Source organism: Mercenaria mercenaria, chromosome 2, assembly GCF_021730395.1.
Source record: "Mercenaria mercenaria strain notata chromosome 2, MADL_Memer_1, whole genome shotgun sequence".
Lineage (NCBI taxonomy): Eukaryota > Metazoa > Mollusca > Bivalvia > Venerida > Veneridae > Mercenaria > Mercenaria mercenaria.
This window is the reverse complement of record NC_069362.1, coordinates 107,392,207-107,413,992: the sequence shown is the minus strand read 5'-3', so window position 1 is coordinate 107,413,992 and position 21,786 is coordinate 107,392,207. Positions and strand designations below refer to the sequence as shown.

Sequence of the window (21,786 nt, the reverse complement as noted above, 5' to 3'; positions counted from 1 at the left end):
AACTACCACAATAAGTTTGGAAATGATCTAACTAAGAAAATGAGTGCTCACACTTATATGTTTCGTTTAGAAAAAAAAAAGTTATCGCCGTTTTTCGAACGCTACTGATTGACGCAATATTAAAATATTAGAATAAATATAGGGGTCAGCTATAAAAGTCTCGATTAAATCTATCAAAAAAGTCTTATTACACGGCAAAGTCGCCACAAATTATAAGTGCTAACAAGTAAAGACTCTTTAATTCTGTATTCATTATTAGGTTAGTAATTACTTTTTAATGTTAAATAAATTACTATGTTGATTTTCCAGTAAATGCTTTGACCCTTACAACCTTTCGGTATAATAAAATAAATATTGCATTCCTGAGAGGGTGAGGCTGGCGCCTCGGTCAATATTCATATATCTCGCGGTGAACATTTTTCATATCACCCTCTCAGGAATGCAATATTTATATATTATCAATCCGTTAAAACCAAAATCTCAAATATTTATCTATCATGGCTAACAATTTGAAATTCTTGTTTTGTTTTTTGTCCACGTAATATTTGGTGTTTGTTTAACTGAACAGAAAACAAATCATCGTAGAGACAACAAGAGAAGTAACAATACATCAAAGTACAATAATTACTCAAATATGGCTGGTCAAACGTTGCTAATTTGTATACGTGATATTCTTGTTCATCATCTATCATTTTTTGTTCTCATATCTTCATGTTTGTGTTGTTTGTTCCACATTGTTATAACTTAAGTTTTGTTTAAGAAATAATTTCCCCTATGTAAAATGTTGTTACCGTTTATTATTTAAAGAGTGACTGCTAAGAGGCTTAGCAATTATAAAACGAGGGCCCAACCCAAGTGATATAGCAACGATACTCATTTAACCTTTAGTCTGCTGCCGGCAAGTGGTTCTGCCTTTGCGACCAGTGCAGACCAAGATCAGCCTGCGCATCCGTGCAGTCTGATCATGGTCTGCACTGTTCGCTATTCAGTAATTAAATTTTCATTTAACACCCCTTCAAATGATTAATGGTCCTGTTCAAATTGAATAATGAAATAGTCCATTTTAGAAATTTAGCAGGGTTAGGGTTAAACAACAATTATTTCATTTACACATGAAATCATTGGTAAGTCTCACTGTCTCAGATATACTATTTCACATCTTACGCGATATTCTTGTTATGAGCCGCATTCATTTCAGTGCGCCGCTTTTGACGTTTTATGTTATGACGCAGTTGATATGACGTAAAACGATGCTAGTATTGAATAGTAATATCCAAATTTCAGTCTTCTCCATTTAAAAGAAAACAAATCGGATATTAATAGAAATACTGTCGTACCGGAATTAAACTGAAAAACAGATATGTTTAGATAATTTTTATACTGCAAATTGAAATTCGTTTTCGACTGAATATTTTCAAAATTAATACTGATAAACACGTTATAAATGACAAGAACTAAATCCAGTAATAAAGGTAATTCACCACGTTTTGGTATAACCGGAAGTAATGGCGTTACGTCATTTATCCGGATAATTTTTAAATTAAGCCAGGATTCGGCATACAGAAGTGAAAATCATTTTAGGATTAAATGACAAACGGGGAATCAATTATCACAACGGTACCGTAACTGTTGTCTTTATTCAAAATATGATATCAAAACATGTGACACATTAGAAAATTGAAAGAATGTCTTAAAATTAGCCTTAAATAAACGGACCTCTTTGATAACGGGAAATTATCTCAATAAGAAGATTCATTTACTGTACACTGTAGGAAAAATTTTAAATTGTGATTTTCCCATATACTCCCATGATAAAAATTTGCGGCAGGTCATTTTTTCCAAATCAGTCTAGAAAATAATCGAGCACTCGACTCTATCATTTCTAAGATTTTGGTCTTTACGGATTCGCAATATACAATATTTCTCAAGTATATTCTGAAGAGCAGAAAAATCAGTGTTTAATCAAATTCTACATTGTACAAAAAAACTGATCCGAATGTGCAGAACTACCGTAACAGTTAGAAAAATCGCCTTAACAGGTAAGGTTCTGATTTACGCTTAGCGTCCTCATCTATGTTATAGTATAAGTTCGGTCGTAGTCTAAGCTGGGTAGTTTATGGTCATTTTACTGAGACTTGATTTTACTGGGACTTACACGCCACAACCCGTGTATCATTGAAGGTTCCATGTTTACCGCCGTTTGAATACATCTGCAAATGTCTCTAAATTGCTTTTTGTACTTTTAGCATGTGTAAATGTTGAGTTCTGCTTAACCCGGGGCTAGAGGGCGTAGACGGTAGCATGCATTTCCACTACCGTCCATGAATAGGCTCAATCAAACCGAGCCTGCAACATTTTCGTTTTTGTCGTGTTGAGCGACCTGTGAAGTTTCTACTTTTTCTATTTTATTATCACAGCAGCGTTGTTTGTGCCGTGTGGCGACCGTAAAAAGTCTTCCCGTACATTCAGCCAGGGCTGTTATATTTCGATCTTCTCAGATCGTTCAGCACGACTTTTATGTCGTGTTATTGGTACTGTTTAGTTTCTCAGCATGACCATTTCGGCCTGGGTGGTTCAATACTCCCGCTTTCATAGCCTTGAGTATTGTATAATCACCCCTTGGATATGGTGCCTGCTTTTTAATTTTGTCTTTTGACAGTTCCTGTGATATGCAGGTTCCATAACCTCAGATCCCTTTTCTAAATTCAAGTTTGTTTAGTTCTGCCCATTGTTTTCTCGTTTGGGGCAAACCCATTACTTTATCTGGGGACCAAACGCCGATTTTCATGGAATTACACGCCACAACCCGTGTATCATTGAAGGTTCTATGTTAACCGCCGTTTGAATACATCTGTGGATGTCTCTAAATTGCTTTTTGTACTTTTAGCATGTGTAAATGTTGAGTTCTGCTCAACCCGGGGCTAGAGGGCATGGACGGTAGCATGCCTGCATTTCCAATACCGTCCATGAACAGGCTCAATCAAACCGAGCCTGCAACATTTTCGTTTTTGTCGTGTTGAGCGCCCTGTAAAGTTTCCACTTTTTCTATTTTGATAGTTTGAAACACAGGTTTTAGACGAAACACTTTGGGTCAACATCAACATTTTACGTTACTTTAATATATTTTCTGATATTTTGTGGCATGGGAAGGCTGAAGATAACGTTTCATTCATTATTTCTAATATTGACGGGCATCTGAGTAGGACCGTCGAAATTCCGTAAATAATCTGGATGGGGGCATCCGCGACCGAAGGATTTAGGTCGCTGCCTTCTAATAACTTGCCCCTCACCGCTATGGATTCGAAACCTCGTGTAGTATTCTTTCATGTAAAGAAGCCTTTGAGCTGGCTTATGGAAGGTCTGTGATTGCCCACTCGTGACTAAATAATGCACGCAGGCGCATTTGGTATCTTCCTTCTACGCTAGAAGCTGGAAAATCGTAATGTGATTTATAACCATATTAGTGCGACGTTAAACGCAACATTTAAAGATAAAAAGGACAACCCACTACAAAACTTTTTTCCTCCGAAACCACCTAGAACTACCTATTCCGGAATCTTGACCAGTAACCATTTCTTTTAAGTATACTCAAACAATTTCAAGACTGCATACACGGGTCAGTACACTTAACAATAGAAAAAAAAAACATGCACAGTTAAATGATTTTCTTTCTGTTCGCCAAATTTGGTATGTAGCATAATTGGACTCTCCGTTCTAAAGTTTCTTAATATAAGCCGCGCAATAAGAAAACCAACATAGTGGCTTTGCGACCAGCATGGATCCAGACCAGCCTGATCATCCGCGCAGTCTGGTCAGGATCCATGCTGTTCGCTTTCAAAGCATATTGCAATTAGAGAAAACCATTAGCGGACAACATGGATCCTGAGCAGATTGCGCGGATGCGCAGGCTGGTCTAGATCCATGGTGGTCGCAAAGCCACTATGTTGGTTTTCTCATGGCGCGGCTCATATGGTTCCATTTGACAGAATAGCATATAGGGGCAACCAGAAACTAAACTAGGTATCTCTTTCTAAATCCTGGCACTTTATAAACTTATGTTCTCTTAAATCTCATTCTAGTAATTCAAGTTAAATACACACGTGTATACACCCTCCTCAATATAACAAATTTGGCGACTAAATAAAAAGCATGTGATATTTTCCCAGAAACATGAAGTAAAGGCTTAGGGGCATATCATCAAAAGACATAAATATTTGATAAACAAAAACATCTTTACAAACAATCTACCTGGTCATCGCATCTTCTCTACTGTCCCGTAATAGCAGATACTTAAAATGTTCTGAAAAGTTGTCTTTCTTTTGAAAATGAATGGCATTTGTAAATAAATAAAAATAAACAATTGTTGAAAACTACGTTCCACCTAGTTATGTGACATATCAGCACTTGGACATTAATGCAAATGTATCTAACGAAGATAGGTAACCGTTCTTTAAGAATAGTTGTTAGTTTTTAAAAACGTTGAACTGTCCGAAAGTGTGGTGGGAGAGTCAAGTCTACAGCACGCTTCTTTGCCAACGACTTCCTTCTTTACAAAATGATCAGCTCGGACAAAGATAGCAAGGCACTTCAACAGGACCTCGACCGACGTCAGGAGTGGGAACGGGAATGGTTGATAGTGTACAACCCCGAGAGGTAGGAGATGATTCGCATCACTAACAAGCGAAATATCATAGATGGCTCATATTTCATCCACAGCCAAACACTAAAGCAGACAAATAAGGTGAAGTATGTGGGCGTTACTCTCGACAATACACTATCTTGTAACAGCCACATAGAGAACAACACAACCAAGAAGGCCAAAACAAGAACTGCCTTCCAAAGAAGGAACCTATCACATTGCCCATGCGACACCAAGGCAGCATGCTACAAATCATTGGCCCGACCTCAGCTCGAGTATGCCTCGTCAGCATGGGACCCCCACACCTAATCATACATCAACAAACTCTAGAAAGTCCAAAGGAGGGCAGCCCGGTTCTGTACTGGTGACTACAGACACACCAGCAGCGTGTGTGTGTTCGAGTTTAACGTCTTTTTCAACAATTTTTCAGTCATATAAACGACGGTGTCTACTTGTAGCAGTGAGCACAGTGCCCAACTTTATAGTGCTGCCTCAGTGGAATATCACGCCCCAGACACGTGGCATGATAACCCCACCCAGTCACATTATACTGACACCGGGCTGACCAGTCCTAGCACTATCCCCTTAATGCTGAGCGCCAAGCGAGGAAGCTGCTAGTACCATTTTTTACGTCTTTGGTATGACGCGGCCGGGGATCGAACCCACGACCTCCCGCACTCGAAGCGGACGCTCTACCACTAGGCTACCGAGGCGGTTCACACCAGCAGCGTTACCGTCATGATGCAAGAGTTGAACTGGGAGACACTAGAATCCCGTCGTCAACAAACCAAGGCAGTAATGATGTACCGAGTCATCAGTTACTTGGTGGACATCCGAGGCCATGCAAACAGATTCCTACAGACTTTCACCCATGTTATCGCATTCAAGTACTCGTTCTTCCCTTCAGGAATCAAACTTTGGGACAGGCTACCAGAGGAGGTATTGTCAGCCCCGTCCCTAGATATCTTCAAGACCAGGATGGGCAGGCTACACATGTAACTCTGCAGTAGAATGTTTTATCTTGTTTTTAGATGCATTCCCTTCACACATGCACATAGTCACAATTGTGCGACGATGCTCCAGAGGACTCCAGCACATTATCCGGAAGAAGAAGAATTATAGAAAAGCTAAATGAAGTTTGATTTTGAAGTTTCACTGGTCAATTCACATTAGGAAGTTTAAATATCAGGAATGCTAGTTAAAAACCCTGTGCCTTTAAAACTGTGAGCGATACCTGTGTGCAACGGAATTTTGAACACGGCTAACCATGTCGATACCAGAAATAAGTAAACACAAAACTTCAAAGGAAAATGCCGTAGTCATGCGATAACTTTACCTAATAGTCTCAGAAAAAAATATAAGAACCAAACCTGATCTACTTAAATAGAAATTTTAAATTATCGACCTCTACTGTCAAAAATAAGGTTTCTTTTCGCAACAAGTAGAATCTGTTTGGTTAAATGGTACATAATTAGCCATATTTTAGTAATTTAGCTTTAATCTATTGTAAAAAAAATGAAATATTCGAAGAAACTTTTTTTCAAATGGCGGATATCCTGTAGAAAAAAAGCGCTTGTACATCCTTAAGAAGACTTGTCGGTTCGGTTCGTACAAATTGGTCTGATGAACAGATAATCAAACAAATTGCTTTGATGTATACGTTGTTTCCCATGCTATTGGTTTTAGTTAGTTATGCATTCTTGACGGAGTTTCTTTACACTATACTAAGCTTTTCTTCATATGTAATTGAGAACTTTCCTACATGTATGAATACCAGCAGCGGAGCCAGCAAAGTATCTCATACATTTCTTATATCTGTATGATTTTTACATACACATATAACTAAACAGGAAGGTTAGCAGGAGGTGTTCGGTTATCACTACTTTTTAATACCAGTTATTACGCGCTGAAGGTGTTAGTAAAGTTTTTGCTATTTTTATAATGTTTTGGTTTTAAACCACAACGTCACATTGCAGACCAAATGACGATTTTCCCGCGACTGTTCCGATATTTTATGGTGGAAAACGACATCAGGTGCACTCTGGCAATTATTTCAGACACCTGGATAGCATCATCGGCCTTCCATAAGCCAGTGTGATGGCATTATCGCATGAAAAAAGAAAACATCCCAAGCAAGACGATGGAAGGCAAGTGAATATACAACATAATTCCAGCCCATTTGCTGTTATGATTTATGAACAGAATATATGGTGATATTAATATATAATGTATTATGCACACTGTTGAGTTACTGAACATAAATTCCATTTTTTCTGACATTTTAGGCATAACAGGTCTAAAAAATGTTTTCTTAATTATTATGCATTGTCATACACTTATATTCATGCAAAAAATAGTTTAGCCAAATCTAGAGGACAAAAGATGTTATAAACAAATAGATAATTTTGTAAAGATAACTTTGTAAAGATTCATTTTAAACAATTTCGTATCGTATTTCTTTCTGACCTAGTTTACTGCACAATATTTGTTGACTACAAAATAGACGGTCAAGTAAGTTTTCCCCTGTTTCACAACAGAAAAAAAATATAAAGATGGTTTATACATTAAATTATACATGGGAGATGCCAAAATATATTTTAAGTCACCCACCAAGGACTGAACCCAATACACATGTACCTTATAACTTTACGATGGATACCTTAGAGGTACCACCGCGTATCTACTTCGCATATATATGGCACAGTTAATAAACTTGTCATTAAAACATACAAACAAACAACGGGAAAGAAATTCGATTGAATATTTTAAATTAAGTTTTATATAATGACCAATAACTCTGTACTTTCAAAGCTTCTGACTATTATGCCCCTTTTACTGGCAAAGCTCTAATTCAGAAAAGTCGAGCATGATGTCTTATGTACTGCTCTTTTTCTAACTTTAAACTTTCATAACATATTAAATTTGTTGAAACAAAGTCTCAATTAAAGTCTGAAATGGAGATTAACGTGCATTAACATTAGTCTACTAAATGATTGGAAAATCTGAAAATCGAAACTGTTCTGAAAACAACTCATAATGTAAATAACCTTACCCCACCAACTTTCGTATGCAAATGCTGATCATTTGGACAGGAAAAACAGAAAACAGATAAATGACATGCATCAATAAGTATTTACCCTTACCAAAATAATGTTGACTGATGTTATCAAATAAATTAGTATGTTTTTCTTCATCCAGTTTTCAATGAAATAAATCGACTTTTGTAGCATGTAATTTGGTAAACATTTGAAGAAAATGGCGTAACTGCATAAAGGGGAAACAACTTTAATGCAACTAAATATAAGTGTTATGATTTATTTTAGTCGATGTGTGCGTAGTATGTATTTATTTTGATTAAAATCCATTTGAGAACAATCTAGGACTGGAATTATAAGCATTTATACACTTTTACGTCCGTAAAAAGTAGCGCACCAAAAAATTTTGGATTGATTTTTTTCAATGGGGCGAGCGCAAGCCAAAAACAAAAAAAAATATTTTTTTTGTGTTTCTGAAAATATACGAGCGGCAAATCCGATGAACAACTTTTTAATTTGGTGAGGCCTAATCATAGATTCGGTACCCGCAATAACCTGTAAAAACATGATTGCTCGAGTGAGCCCAGGCAAAATACCATTGCTCAAATGTCTAGGAAACACACGCTTGCTCGAGTGAACTCAGGAAACATACGATTGCTCGAGTAAGCTTATGAAACACACGATTGCTCGGGTCAACCCAGGAAACACATGATTGCTCCAGTCAACCCAGGAAACACATGATTGCTCCAGTCAATCTTGGAAACGCATGATTGCTCCAGTCAACCCAGTAAACACATACTCGAGTCAACCCAGGAAACACATGATTGCTCGAGTCAACCCAGGAAACACATGATTGCTCGAGACAACCAAGGAAACACATGGTTGCTCGAGTCAGCCTAGGAAACACATGATCGCTCGTGCAAGTCTAGGAAACACGTTTTGCTACAGAAAGCCTAGGAAACACATGTTTTGCTCGAGTAAGCCTAGGAAACACATGTTTTGCTCGCGTAAGCCTAGGAAACACATGTTTTGCTCAACTAAGCCTAGGAAACACATGTTTTGCTCGAGTAAGCCTAGGAAACACGTTTTGCTCGAGTAAGCCTAGGAAACACGTGTTTTGCTCGAGTAAGCCTAGGAAACACATGTTTTGCTCGAGTAAGCCTAGGAAACACATGTTTTGCTCGAGTAAGCCTAGGAAACACATGTTTTGCTCAAGTAAACATAGGAAACACGTTTTGCTCGAGTAAGCCTAGGAAACACACGATTGCTCGAGTAAGTCCAGAAAACACATGATTGCTCAATTCAGCCCAGGAAACACCATTGCTCACATGAGCACAAGAAACACACCGGTGATTGTCTAAACCCAGGAATCACACAATTGTTTGAGTGAGCCAAGGAAACACATGATTAGCCGAGTGAGCCTAGGAAACACGTGATTGCTCAAATGAGTCAAGGAAACAAATGATTGCTGGAGTGAGCCCAGGAAACACGTGGTTGCTCGGATGGGCCCAGGAAACACACCATTGCTCGAGTCAGCCGAGGAAACACAAGATTGCTTAGGTCAGCCCAGAAAACACACCTTTCCTCGAGTGAGCCTAGGAAACACACCATTGCTCGAGTGGGCTGAGGAAACACAAAATTTCTTAGGTGAGCCCAGAAAACACACCTTTCCTCGAGTGAGCCTAAGAAACAAATCATTGCTAGAGTGGACCTAGGAAACACACCATTGCTGAGTAAACACAGGAAGCACATCATTGCTCGAATCAGTCCAGGAAACACACTAATGCTCGAGTGAGCCGAGGATATTTAAGATTGCTTGAGTGAGCCCAGGAAACACACGATTGCTCGAGTGATTCCAAGAAAAACAGTATCTTTTTGGTAAGCACCCATTTTAACGATTCCAGGAAAAACACCATTGCTCAAGTGAGCCTAGGAAACACACGTTTGCTCGAGTGGGCCAAGGCAATAATTGATTGCTCGAGTGAGCCAAGGAAAACATGATTGCTCGAGTGAGCCCTGGAAACACATGATTGCTTGACTGAGTTTAAGAAAAACAGAATTGCTTGAGTAAGCACAGGAAACACAATTGCTCGAGTGAGCCCAGGAAACACACCACAGCTCGAGCGAGTCCAGAAAACACACTATTGCTCGAGCGAGTCCAGGAAACAAACCACTGCTCGAGCAAGTCCGGATCACTTGAAACTTTGGATCATTCAAACACCTTGCTCACTCTCGTGTCCACAAACTATTAGTGTTTTACTGAAGGTGCCACCTTACTAATGTAATGATAAACAAAACTATAAGATTACAATAGTTTTATTGCCTCCATTTTTCATAAAATATTCCCGCAAGATAAACATACAACATTTACATAAAATATTTATACACTTCTATCACAATTTCAACACAACACAAATCTTAAAATTTCACTAACAACAAAAACATCAATGATAAAATTTAAAGAAATGAGAAAAAAAAACAACATTTTCTTCTTTAAAAAAAGAATACAAATTTACAACAAAATTCCACAGTGTATTTCCCCAAAACAGTTGGCACAAAAAGGTAAACTTCAATATCTCATGTTGAAAAAAAAAAGACTTATGAAAAAGAATTTTCAACAAAATGCTTCAAAAATTTTGAACATAAACATTTACTTAACTCTTATCATGCTTAACACAACTGATTCTGCCATTGCGACCAGTGCAGATCAAGTTCAGCCTGCACATCCATGCAGTCTGATCATGATCTGCACTGTCCGCCATTTGTCAGTATCTTTTTGGTAAGCACCCATTTAACAGTTAATGGTACTGTCCAAAATTGACAAATGGACAAGTTCATTATAGTATATCAGCAGGGTAAGGATTAATAATTACCTGAATATGTACATATTCAAATCTGAGATAAATTTGGTTATTTCTGTAAGTACTCACAAGTAATCTGGTTTAAACAGGTGATCATTTTTAAGAGAAGTACAATCATACAATTACAGCATTTATCCTTTAAAGTGCATTTACTAATATAATACCTTGGTGTCAAAGCACAGTATCATTTCTCAAGAAAGACTTTATGTAAATCATGACTTCTCTTCCAATAACCAAAATATAGCCTAATAAAAATTGAAGAAGGCTTTATTAATAAATGAACCAAATATTAATCAAATGATATGCCTTAGTTCTAGTAGTATTAAGGAACTGGATCGGAAATGGCAATCGGTAATTTACGAATTCTTATTTTGCATTTTGATATGGCTAATAGGAGTCTGAAGCTATGATTATACCAAACAATTGCAAAATCGCACACCGAGAATACATAACCAAACCCATATATTTCCTCCGATTGTTTTTGGCCCATCTGTTTTCTCAAGTATATGTGTGGCATTACATTTGAGAGGATGGTCTTGCAATTAAGAAATGAGAAAAGTTAAAGTAGTAATGGTTTACTTTGTTTAAATTTTCATCTTATTTTCCCAGAAATATACATGAAGATATACACAAGGCTTTGCGACTTTGTCCAAATTAAGATACCAAAAGTCTGATGTACCATTGAAACGACGATCAACACAAATTATACTATTATTTATGGCATATCTTTTATGTATCCCTTAAATATTTTTCTGAAGGATATTTGACACAACTGAAAAAATCAACCGAAATTATAAAATTGTAGGTACTCTTATGAAGACTTTATATCACAAAAATACAAAATCTATTATAATAAAGGAATGTTTTGTTATGAATATCCAAAATATATACAAAATTATTGTGTAGTACATAACATGATATTGCACATAAAGAATACATATTACAACATAACATGATTGTGTTCTTAGCTTATGAAAATGTTAAAATCAATGTGTACACACTTATTATATCTTTCACATGCATAATATGAAAACGATATACGATGAACCCTGAAAAAAAGCAAATTCAAGTCTATCTCCTGCTTAACAATAAGTCAAAATAAAAGTATAATTTTGGACTGTATAATAGGTAAAAGTCCTCTTCGTATATCTTTCAGATAATATTTGCCTCAACAACTTATAATTGTACATAGTTAATTACACACTCTAGTTTCATTATCAATAACAACGTCTATAATTCAAATATTTGGAAATAAATTTGGAACAAAATAAGATGTACATCCATAAGAAACTTTCACATTACCTTGGGGTGGAGATGTAAGGAAACACAAGATAACAGAAACTGATTTTTTTTTTTGACAAGATGAGGAGGGGATGGGGTAAATCCCAAATAACGCCCCTACCCTCTCAGGAACACAACTTCATGTGCTGAATAACATTATCATAAAATTTAATGACTCCATGTTAAAAGCTCTATGAAAATAGCATGGCCCTTTATGCATATATCAGACCGAGTCAAGGGTCATTATTCTGGTCTGGCTGAGTGAAATTCCAAACAAAAACAGAGGTGCACCACTTCATACATGTATAACAAGTAACAATCCTATAACGTTTCAGAACTCCATGTCAAATATTTTTTGATACAGGCAACACAAAACTTTTAGGTCTTTAAATACTTTTGAAAAAATCAAGATATAACTGTTCTTACAAACAAAATCCTGTGTGGAAAACCTCACATGTTGAATAACATTCCTCTGTTTGATGATTCTAGGTCAAATATTTTTTGAGATATGCACAACACAATTTCAGGCAAACGGATAGATGAAGAGATGTATGGAGAATGGTAAACATTAATGTCCTGCAAATGACACACCATAATGCCCTTTATTACATACTCTTTTCTGTTCCCCATTAAGTTACAATGGTACCGGAAACGTCAATATTTTTCCATACACTAACGCCTGAATTTCATATTGTGTGTGTGACGTCATTTAATGTGTATCTTTACATTGATTTTTTAATTAAGTCCAGTATGGACAATTTAATTCAGGCTATTAAAAAAATTGTAATATTTACATTACATTTATATATGTAGATACGTATACTATGTAATAAAAACGTTATTTCTTTGCATCGGGAAATATGCACTCGTTCTTTAGCAGAAGAATATTGCGCAACATTAGGAGCTGCAGAACTCATGCATATTTCCAAATACAAAGCTAATAACTCTCAAATATAGGACACAATAAAATAAAAAATATACTATTCCATAAAACATTGTGCTATGGATCATCGTGTCAACTGTGAACATACAAAATTTCTACCTACAAATTTTCCCACTTCGCCGCTTCATTTTTGCATAGTTATTACCATACATCACTATCATTTCTTCTAAAACTAATTAATTTTACACAAAAAAATTCACACAGCCAAGTATAATGACCCTTAAAAATAATGTAGGGGAATGTTTGTTTCCTAAAACTGTCATAAATACCTGTAATTTAAATACAAAACAGTAGAACCATGAAATAAATTTTCTGTTTTAATCATCATATATGAAAAGTAAGAGGGACTTGAAACAAGAGGGCCAAGATGGCCCTAAGTCGCTCACCTGAGAAACACACCATAACACAACATATTAAACAGAGTAAACATGTTTGACCTAGTGATTTCATGGAAAAAAATATTCTGACCAATTATCATTAAAATTGGAGCAAAAATCTTGAGTATAAGTAAGTATTTTCTTTGATTTGACCTAGTGACCTAGTTTTTGACCCCAGATGACCCATATTCGAACTTGACCTAGATTTCATCAAGGCTATCATTCTGACCAAATTTCATGAAGATCAATTGATAAATACAGCCTCTATCGCATACACAAGGTTTTTCTTTGATTTAACCTAGTGACCTACTTTTTGACCCAAGATGACCCTTTTCAAATTCGGCCTAGATTTCATTAAGGTTATCATTTTGACTTAATTTCAGGAAGATCAATTGAAAAATACAGCCTCTATCGCATATACAAGCTTTTCCTTTGATTTGACCTAGTGACCTAGTTTTTGATCCCAGATGACCCATATTCAACCTTTATCTAGATTTCATCAAGGCAATCATTCTGACCAAAATTCATGAAGATTAATTGAAAAATACAGCCTCTATCGCATACACAAGGTTTTTCTTTGATTTGACCTAGTGACATAGTTTTTGACCCCAGATGACCCATTTTCAAATTCGGCCTAGAATTCATCAAGGTTATCATTCTGACCAAAATTCATGAAGATTAATTGAAAAATACAGCCTCTATCGCATACACAAGGTTTTTCTTTTATTTGACCTAATGACCTAGTTTTTGACCACAGATGACCCATATTTAAACTTGGCCTAGATTTCATCAAGATAATCATTCTGACCACAATTCATGAAGCTTAATTGAAAAATACAGCCTCTATCGCATACACAAGGTTTTTCTTTGATTTAACCTAGTTTTTGAACCCAGATGACCCATTTTCGAACTTGGCCTAGATTTCATCAAGGCTATCATTCTGACCAAAATTCATGAAGCTTAATTGAAAACTACAGCCTCTATCGCATACACAAGGTTTTTCTTTGATTTGACCTAATGACCTAGTTTTTGACCCCAGATGACCCATTTTCGAACTCGGCCTAGATTTCAAGGTAATCATTCTGACCAAATTTCATGAAGATCAGTTAAAAAATACAGCCTCTATCGCATACACAAGCTAAATGTTGACAGAGGACAGACGACAGACAGACGCCGGACATCGAGCGATCACAAAAACTCACCTGAGCATTGCTCAGGTGAGCTAAAAATACATATACTATGATTTTAGATACATGCATGTGGATAAAAACATGAAAAGACAAGAAAATAAATTAAAACTTATTCTGTTTTGGCTATTTCATAATTTTGCAATCACAAGTTTTACGAAATTGTCAATATTTCTATTTTACAATAAAGATCCCCCCAAGGAATGCCTTAACTTACACATGAACAACTCAATGTGGCAAGAAATGAGTTCTGATGAACATCATCCATACATAAAAACACACATTTATACAAATTCTCTACATTAAAACTTCAATGAGATTTCTTCATAAAATTGTGTGTCAGATCTGTAGTAAAATTCAACAGCAAAATAAATACTATTTCCTATTCATGTGGTCACTTTCCTAGATCAACAAAACCATTTCTTTTCAACCTATGTAGTTTGATTTAAGTGAAAGAAAAAAAAATGTTAGTGATAGTTAAAAGCTATTAAACTTGGAAAAATCCTGTTCATATCAAATAACATTTCACATGCAGAGAGTCCCCATATTGTGACATTTAATTCCTTGGCAACTGTCATTGGATTTTCGAGACATTTTTCTTTTCAGAAGAACCATATCTGTGTTACAGATGTCATTGCACTATACCCTCTGTATCTCAAACAGTTTCACATTTGTATCATACCAGATTGGCGGATCAACATTTCTGAAATGCAACAATATAAAGTAAGGAATAACAAACATGACTTTCCACTAAGTTTCCTGAAAAAATTATCTCAATATTCTACATCAGATCATCACTGCAGAGTGGTATTTTGGTGGTCTGTTTTTTTTTCCCTTTTGAGACATATTAACAGTGTTCCATTACAGTGTATTTAACACATCTACTTCAACAATTCTACGAATGATACGAAATTAATTCTGTGGCACACTTAACAAGCAGTTTTAGAACTGAGAGTCACTTTCATTTGTTAGTGTTTATCGTACTACAAACAATTATATTCCAGTAACTTTCAAGTCTCTACTCCCATAGAGCGTACAACATATACATATCAGCCTCATCACCAAGTACAGCAGTATTATTAAGCCTACCTATTTAAAGCTGCATAGAAAAAAGTAGGAAAAACAGTCAAATAAGCTATACCATGAAACCTTCTACATTTAGAAATCATGCTCAGTTGCTAAGCTCTGTCCATTTCAGTTATTTAAGGTAAATCTGCACGTTTGGATCGAAATTTTTTCTACAATGTAGAATTTAATTAAACTCTGATTTTTCAAAACTTCAGGATATACCTAGAAAATGCAGCAAATAAAAAAGATAGGATTGTGTGCTTGGTTTTTTGCTAGACTGATTTGAAAACTTTGGACCTCACACAATATTTCATAATGGGAGTCTATGGGGAAATCATAACTTTCATAAGATATTTGCAAATAGAAATTTTTCTACAATGTAGATTTTGATGAATCTTCTCACAGCTGTAAATAAACACATGGCCTATATTTTGGTGAAATAAAATGTGTAGGTCCGTGCGCTTATTTTTGAGATATCTGACCATGATTAAAAAGATCCGGACATTTCACGCTAATTTTAAGACAGTTTGAATATTCTAATGTGTCATATGTTTTAATATCATATTTTGACTTTAGAAATATAGCAACAGTGCCATTGTAATAAATGTATCCATGGTTTCGATTAATTCGTAAAATGATTTTCATTTCCGTACGCCGAATCCAGGATTTATTCTACGTTTTCTGGATAAATGACGTTACGCCATAACTTCCGGTTTATCAAACGTGCAGAACTACCTTAATGCTGAAGAGCTCATTTCATAGCCTCTATTCCTACACCTAATAACATATCATCGGCTGATAGAATCCACAAAATGTAATCACTTCATGCAATCTTACCTGAGATATATAACTCCCCATAGGTATGTCCTGAACCACATGGTAGTTCCGCTATTGGCCTGGTATTTCCTGATCAATATAGGGTGCGGCACTGGTAAAAGCCCTACTAGAGTCCCATGTTGAAGGAATTTCAATATCTCACTTTCATCTGTGAGTCCCCTGAAATAAATATGCATCTCTTCTAGTATATTGTTACTCAAAAAAGACTTTTCCTTAGGACTGGTTGTCCCTGCTCTGCTAAGATTCATTTCTTCATTAAGAAGCCATTAAGCTTGTCAGCAGAAGGCTCGCAGCACTACCAAAGTGCTAATCCGAGCCTGCAGCAAGCTCAGAATAAAATCTAAGGTTTTCTGCCATTTTGAAAACAGGAAAGTCAGTGAATATGACTTTCAGAAAAGATCAAATTTACTACCCTATTCAGATATATCTGGTTGTATTTTGTCTAAATCTTCATAGAGTCTTGGTTTGTCAGTTTGAATTATGCTATGACCCGCCTACATATACAAACTAGTAAACAGGAGACTTCAGTAAAACAATGAAATCTACAGATTTATTGAATAAACATACTTGTCTATACATATCTTTTCCACCTGTGGAACAAGCACCTGTAGCATTCTCATGATTGTCTGTAAAGGTAACTTGTGTTTCCAGGAATGTACCTGTAAATTGTAACGTAATATGTAACAGAACAAGTTACAGAAGGCATACATAGGATCAAAACTAGTATAACACTAAATCAAAATGATTTCAAAGCAAATTAAAGCGTAACATTCTAGTAGATGTCCAGTCAGAAAAAGCTACCTAAAAGTAAGGTTTACATTGTACACAAGTACAACTTACTTCTATAGAAGTTTCATAAAAGCAATCCAAACCCCGTTATCAGAGTTTTAAAGTAAATCTTATAGAAATAAGTATAAATTCTTTGGGGGGGTGGGGGTCGCACGTACTAAGCAATTTCTGATTAAGTTTATGCACTTGGACAGGAACTGCGAAAGAAACATTCTAAGTTAGACCATACCCAATCAGGGGTGGCAACCCAGCCTCCTCCAGCACTGGATGTTGATCCAGCCCTCTTGAATGGAGCCCTGGCAGTTTCACTACTGGGTGTAGTAGGTGTAGCAGGTGGAGTTTCCTGTAACAATAAAAACAATTCAACATTCTCGGAAACTGATTTCAATTGAATATTACAAAGGCATTAGGAAATATCTTTCTTGATTTCAAACAACTGATCAATGAAGACTACAATGCCACTTTAATACCTCAATATTAGGCTTAAGGTATACTAACATACTAAAAAACAAATGATTCAAATTCTCAATATATTAATAAGACATAACGTTATGGCAAATCTACATCTAGTATTGACCTTGGATTTCATTAATTTTAGCAAACGATATCTCAAGAATAAATATAATATACAGAAAACATAAGCCTACCATGCTTTTCGACTTCTGCATTTTCCCTTGAGCATCCTTTTCAGTGCCTGAAGGGGCCATGGGATCTTCTATCTCATTTTTGGGCTGTATATTCATCGTACCAGTCGATGTAGCTAACTCCTGCATGGGTTCTTTGTGAACTTCATCTGGGGCTGCATGCTCAGTCATTTTCTCTAAGCCTGAAATATGGTATCAGCTGTGTTAAATATACTACATAAAGGCATTTCATAAGTATACTTAATTTAATACTGGAGTCACAGCAGGCAGAAAGGTACCCTACAGTTAATTTTTGACACTTTGAGATAAGTACTGATTTTATGTACATATAACGCACATCTTAAATATACCCACATTATACAATATTGATTTATATGTATGAGCCACAGCATGCAAAAAGAGTACCAAAGTATATTTTTAACACATGAGGTATATTTAAATCATATCTTTATCATTTAATGAAAATTTTAATAATCAACTGCATACATCAATAGTGAATTTCCTTAACCTGTTATAAAAAATACAAATTGCACTGTTTTCTTTACCAGATCATTAGTAATGTTATAAGACAGAAAAAAATCAGCTCTACATATCCAAAATTTCTGCAAAGTTTTCTTTAAAATTTGCTTCTTCATTTGTTTTTAATTTTTAGAGGCTACTTATTTTCTTACCCTGTCAAATACTTGTTACGACTAATTTTCAGTGGCCTTCCGAGTAAAATATTCAAATCATGGGCAAATATGAACATTCTTACACTTTAAGTGTTGAATTGATGGCAGTCCAATTAATACAAAAATGTTACCTTTGGAACAGGAAATCAGTATATGCGGTCTTGGTGTATTTGTGAAAAAAATAAAAATTGATTCTCCGATATACTGAGATGTGTACAATGATCAAAACAGACATTCTTTGAAGCAAAATTACATGTCAAAGTTCCATGAAACAAGAACAAGCTGAAAATGTATCATGCAATATTTGCAGGTACTAGCCTAACATAGCGCCAATCTACTTTAAACTGTACAATGCAAAAAGAAAATGCATGTTTTTTTTTTTGTCATTAAGCAAGTATAACAATACTACCTGCAGAAAAAATTTGAAGTCGCTTGATTTGATTAACAAAAGAATATACAACTGGCAAGCTTGTGGCAATATCAGGTAATAAAGCTTAGAATGAAAACTAGAATGTGTCTGTAGAACACAGGGTGTGCCCCCCACTGGTACATTTGTCACAAATAAGGGGAAATCATTCAAATGTTTGCAGTCTTACTGGGGTATAGCCTCAAAAAAAAAAATGAAATGGATTCATTATTCTATACCATATACTTTTTGAGCGATGAGCATCACAAACAAAAAATCCACTATTTTGGCTATTTCAAGGGTCATAACTCTGTAATAAATGCTAAAATTCTCAAAAAGAATGCCAAGTGTACAAGGTCACATTATGATAAAGACTCAAGCAAGGTATCATGAATTTACATTAAATACTTTTTGAGTGAGGCATATAATTAGGTGAAAATGTGCATTTTTTGACTATTTCAGAGGCCATAACTCTAAAAATAGGGGGCGGAGCCAGACGAAAAATAGAAGATGCACAAGTTCATACCATGATAAAGACTCATGCAAGGTTTCATCAATTTATATCAAATACTTTTTCAGCTAGGCGTGTCAAAAGGTGAAAATGTGCATTTTTGACTATTTCAGGGGCCGTAACTTTAGAAATAGGGGGCGGACCCAGATGAAAAATAGGAGGTGCACAAGTTCATATCATGATTAAGACTCATGCAAGGTTTCATGAATCTATATCAAATATTTTTTGAGCTAGGCATGTCACAAGGTGAAAATGTGCATTTTTGACTATTTCAGGGGCCATAACTCTAAAATTAGGGGGTGGAGCCAGACGAAAAAATAGAAGGTGCGCAAGTTCATATCATGATAAAGTCTCATGCAAGGTTTCATTAATTTATATCAAATACTTTTTGAGCTAGGCGTGTAACGAACTTTGGACGGATGCATGGACAGACGCACGGACAAGAGCAAATCTATATGCCCCCACCACTCATGCACTCATGGGGGGGGGGGGGGGGGGGGGGGGGGGGCACAAAAAATAGAAGATTTGCGAAAGCTTGACTTTTGAAAACTCTCCCTTACACTAAGACTTGCCTATTATATACTTAATACTGCTGTCTATTCTGACTGACTCGTAATTCTGATAGCATCAAAGACGAAGACCAGAGTTATTATATGAAATATACATAATGAATATGGTTTATGACATGCTAAATATATATATATATATATATACTGGTAGGTTATATTTATATATGCATTACACAAAACCAGCAGCTCACGCAGGTCAACTACTCATTATTAAAGAAAATGATAAAAGCAATGTCAGGCAATCATTCCCTTGGAACGAAATGTATCAGTTGGGAAAGGTTCTTACTTGAAAAACATGTATGCACAAAATAAAATAACCCTTACTCTGCCAGGCAAAGTATCATAATATGTAGGAAATAGCATCCAGAAGTTAAAATGTCCCATCATGATATAGAACCGTGAAACTTTTAAAATACCTTTTGCTTTTACCATTTCTTTAACTGATGTTGGACAGTATGTCCTATGCAAGTCTCTGAAGTGTTGAAATCCTAGAAGTTCAATTTGATAAGTGCTGTTATAATATTGTATGCTCAAACGCCAGAAGCAACAAGTTAAACCAACAGTTCATTTCATAATGTACTGGAATAGGTACAAAAATGAGACAACTTTCAGCGTATGTAACTAGAACTGTCACAGGAGTGACTCATACCCCCACCATACGGTCTTGTCACAGAAGAATGGCAACCATAAGGAATCTTAAAAATACTTTGGAGTACTTCATCCTGGGCTTCCACATATAAGTAATACTAGTATAATACTAGTATAGTAATACTAGTAAATATATTAAATCTCTAATATTAGAGATACACTAAAAGTGAATACAAAGAAGTGTCTTACCGACCCATGTTACCACGGAAAAATGTTTTTACTTTTTACATAGGACTTATAATAAAAAAGATTGAAAATCTAAAAATAGGATTTCTAAAAATAGACTAATTCCTGGAATTTAAGGGGAAGAAACTCAGTACAAAGGTTAAAAAAGGTTACTTCCCTTTGGCTCTAAGCCAATCAGAATGAGATATAGTGAAAATACATCAAAATTAACATTAAATTCTAGGTAAAAGGGGACACAATTCAAGAAAAATAGTGTCAGAGTTATGCACCTTGTGTCACATGATGTGGGTGATGAGGTGGAACATCTATTTTAAGTCTGAATCAAATCCATTCAGTAGTAATTGAGATATAGTGAAAATACATCAAAATTAACCTTAAATTCTAAGTAAAAAGGGGCATAATTCATGAAAAATTGGTGTCAGAGTTATGCACCTTGTGTCACATGATGTGGGTGATGAGGTGGAACATCTATTTTAAGTTTGAATCAAATCCATTTTGTAATAATCGAGATATAGTGAAAATACATCAAAATCAACCTTATATTTAAAGTAAAAGGGGACATAATTCATAAAAAAATTTATTTCAGAGTTAAGCACCTTATGTCACATGATCTGGGTGATGAGGTGGAACAACTATTTTAAGTTTGAATCAAATCCATTTAGTAATAACTGAGATATAGTGAAAATACAACAAAATTAGCCTTAAATTCTAAGTAAAAGGGGACATAATTCATGAAAGCTTGGTGTCAGAGTTATGCACCTTGTGTCACATGATGTGAGCACATGATGTGGGTGATGAGGTGGAACATCTATTTTAAGTTTGAATCAAATCCATTCAGTAGTAACTGAGATAAAGTGAAAATACATCAAAATCAACCTTAAATTCTAAGTAAAAAGGGGCATAATTCATAAAAAAAATTGCGTCAGAGTTATGCACCTTATGTCACATGATGTGAGTGATGAGGTGGAACATCTATTTTAAGTTTGAATCAAATCCATTTAGTAATAACTGAGATATAGTGAAAATACAACAAAATTAACCTTAAATTCTAAGTAAAAGGGGACATAATTCATGAAAACTTGGTGTCAAGAGTTATGCACCTTGTGTCACATGATGTGGGTGATAAGGTGGAAC

At 35.6% G+C, this 21,786-nt stretch overlaps 1 protein-coding gene across 6 annotated transcripts in view; it reads right to left on the bottom strand.

The window, feature by feature from the left end:
* Window positions 1–9,974: 9,974 nt before the first annotated feature.
* The window catches only part of LOC123564844 (protein HID1-like), a 59,638-nt gene continuing 47,826 nt past the window's right edge, over window positions 9,975–21,786 (bottom strand). For 5 of the 6 annotated variants that reach the window (XM_045358713.2, XM_045358716.2, XM_045358719.2 and 2 more), the window contains 5 exons: window positions 17,665–17,843; window positions 17,247–17,360; window positions 16,796–16,887; window positions 16,229–16,387; window positions 9,975–15,026 (listed from right to left, as the gene is read on the bottom strand). In XM_045358713.2, coding sequence (XP_045214648.2) covers window positions 14,963–15,026; window positions 16,229–16,387; window positions 16,796–16,887; window positions 17,247–17,360; window positions 17,665–17,843 — 608 coding nt within the window. In that variant the 3' untranslated portion in view covers window positions 9,975–14,962. Of the gene's footprint in view, window positions 15,027–16,228; window positions 16,388–16,795; window positions 16,888–17,246; window positions 17,361–17,664; window positions 17,844–20,234; window positions 20,307–21,786 lie in introns of all 6 variants that reach the window. The other variant, XM_045358715.2, reaches the window with a different exon arrangement.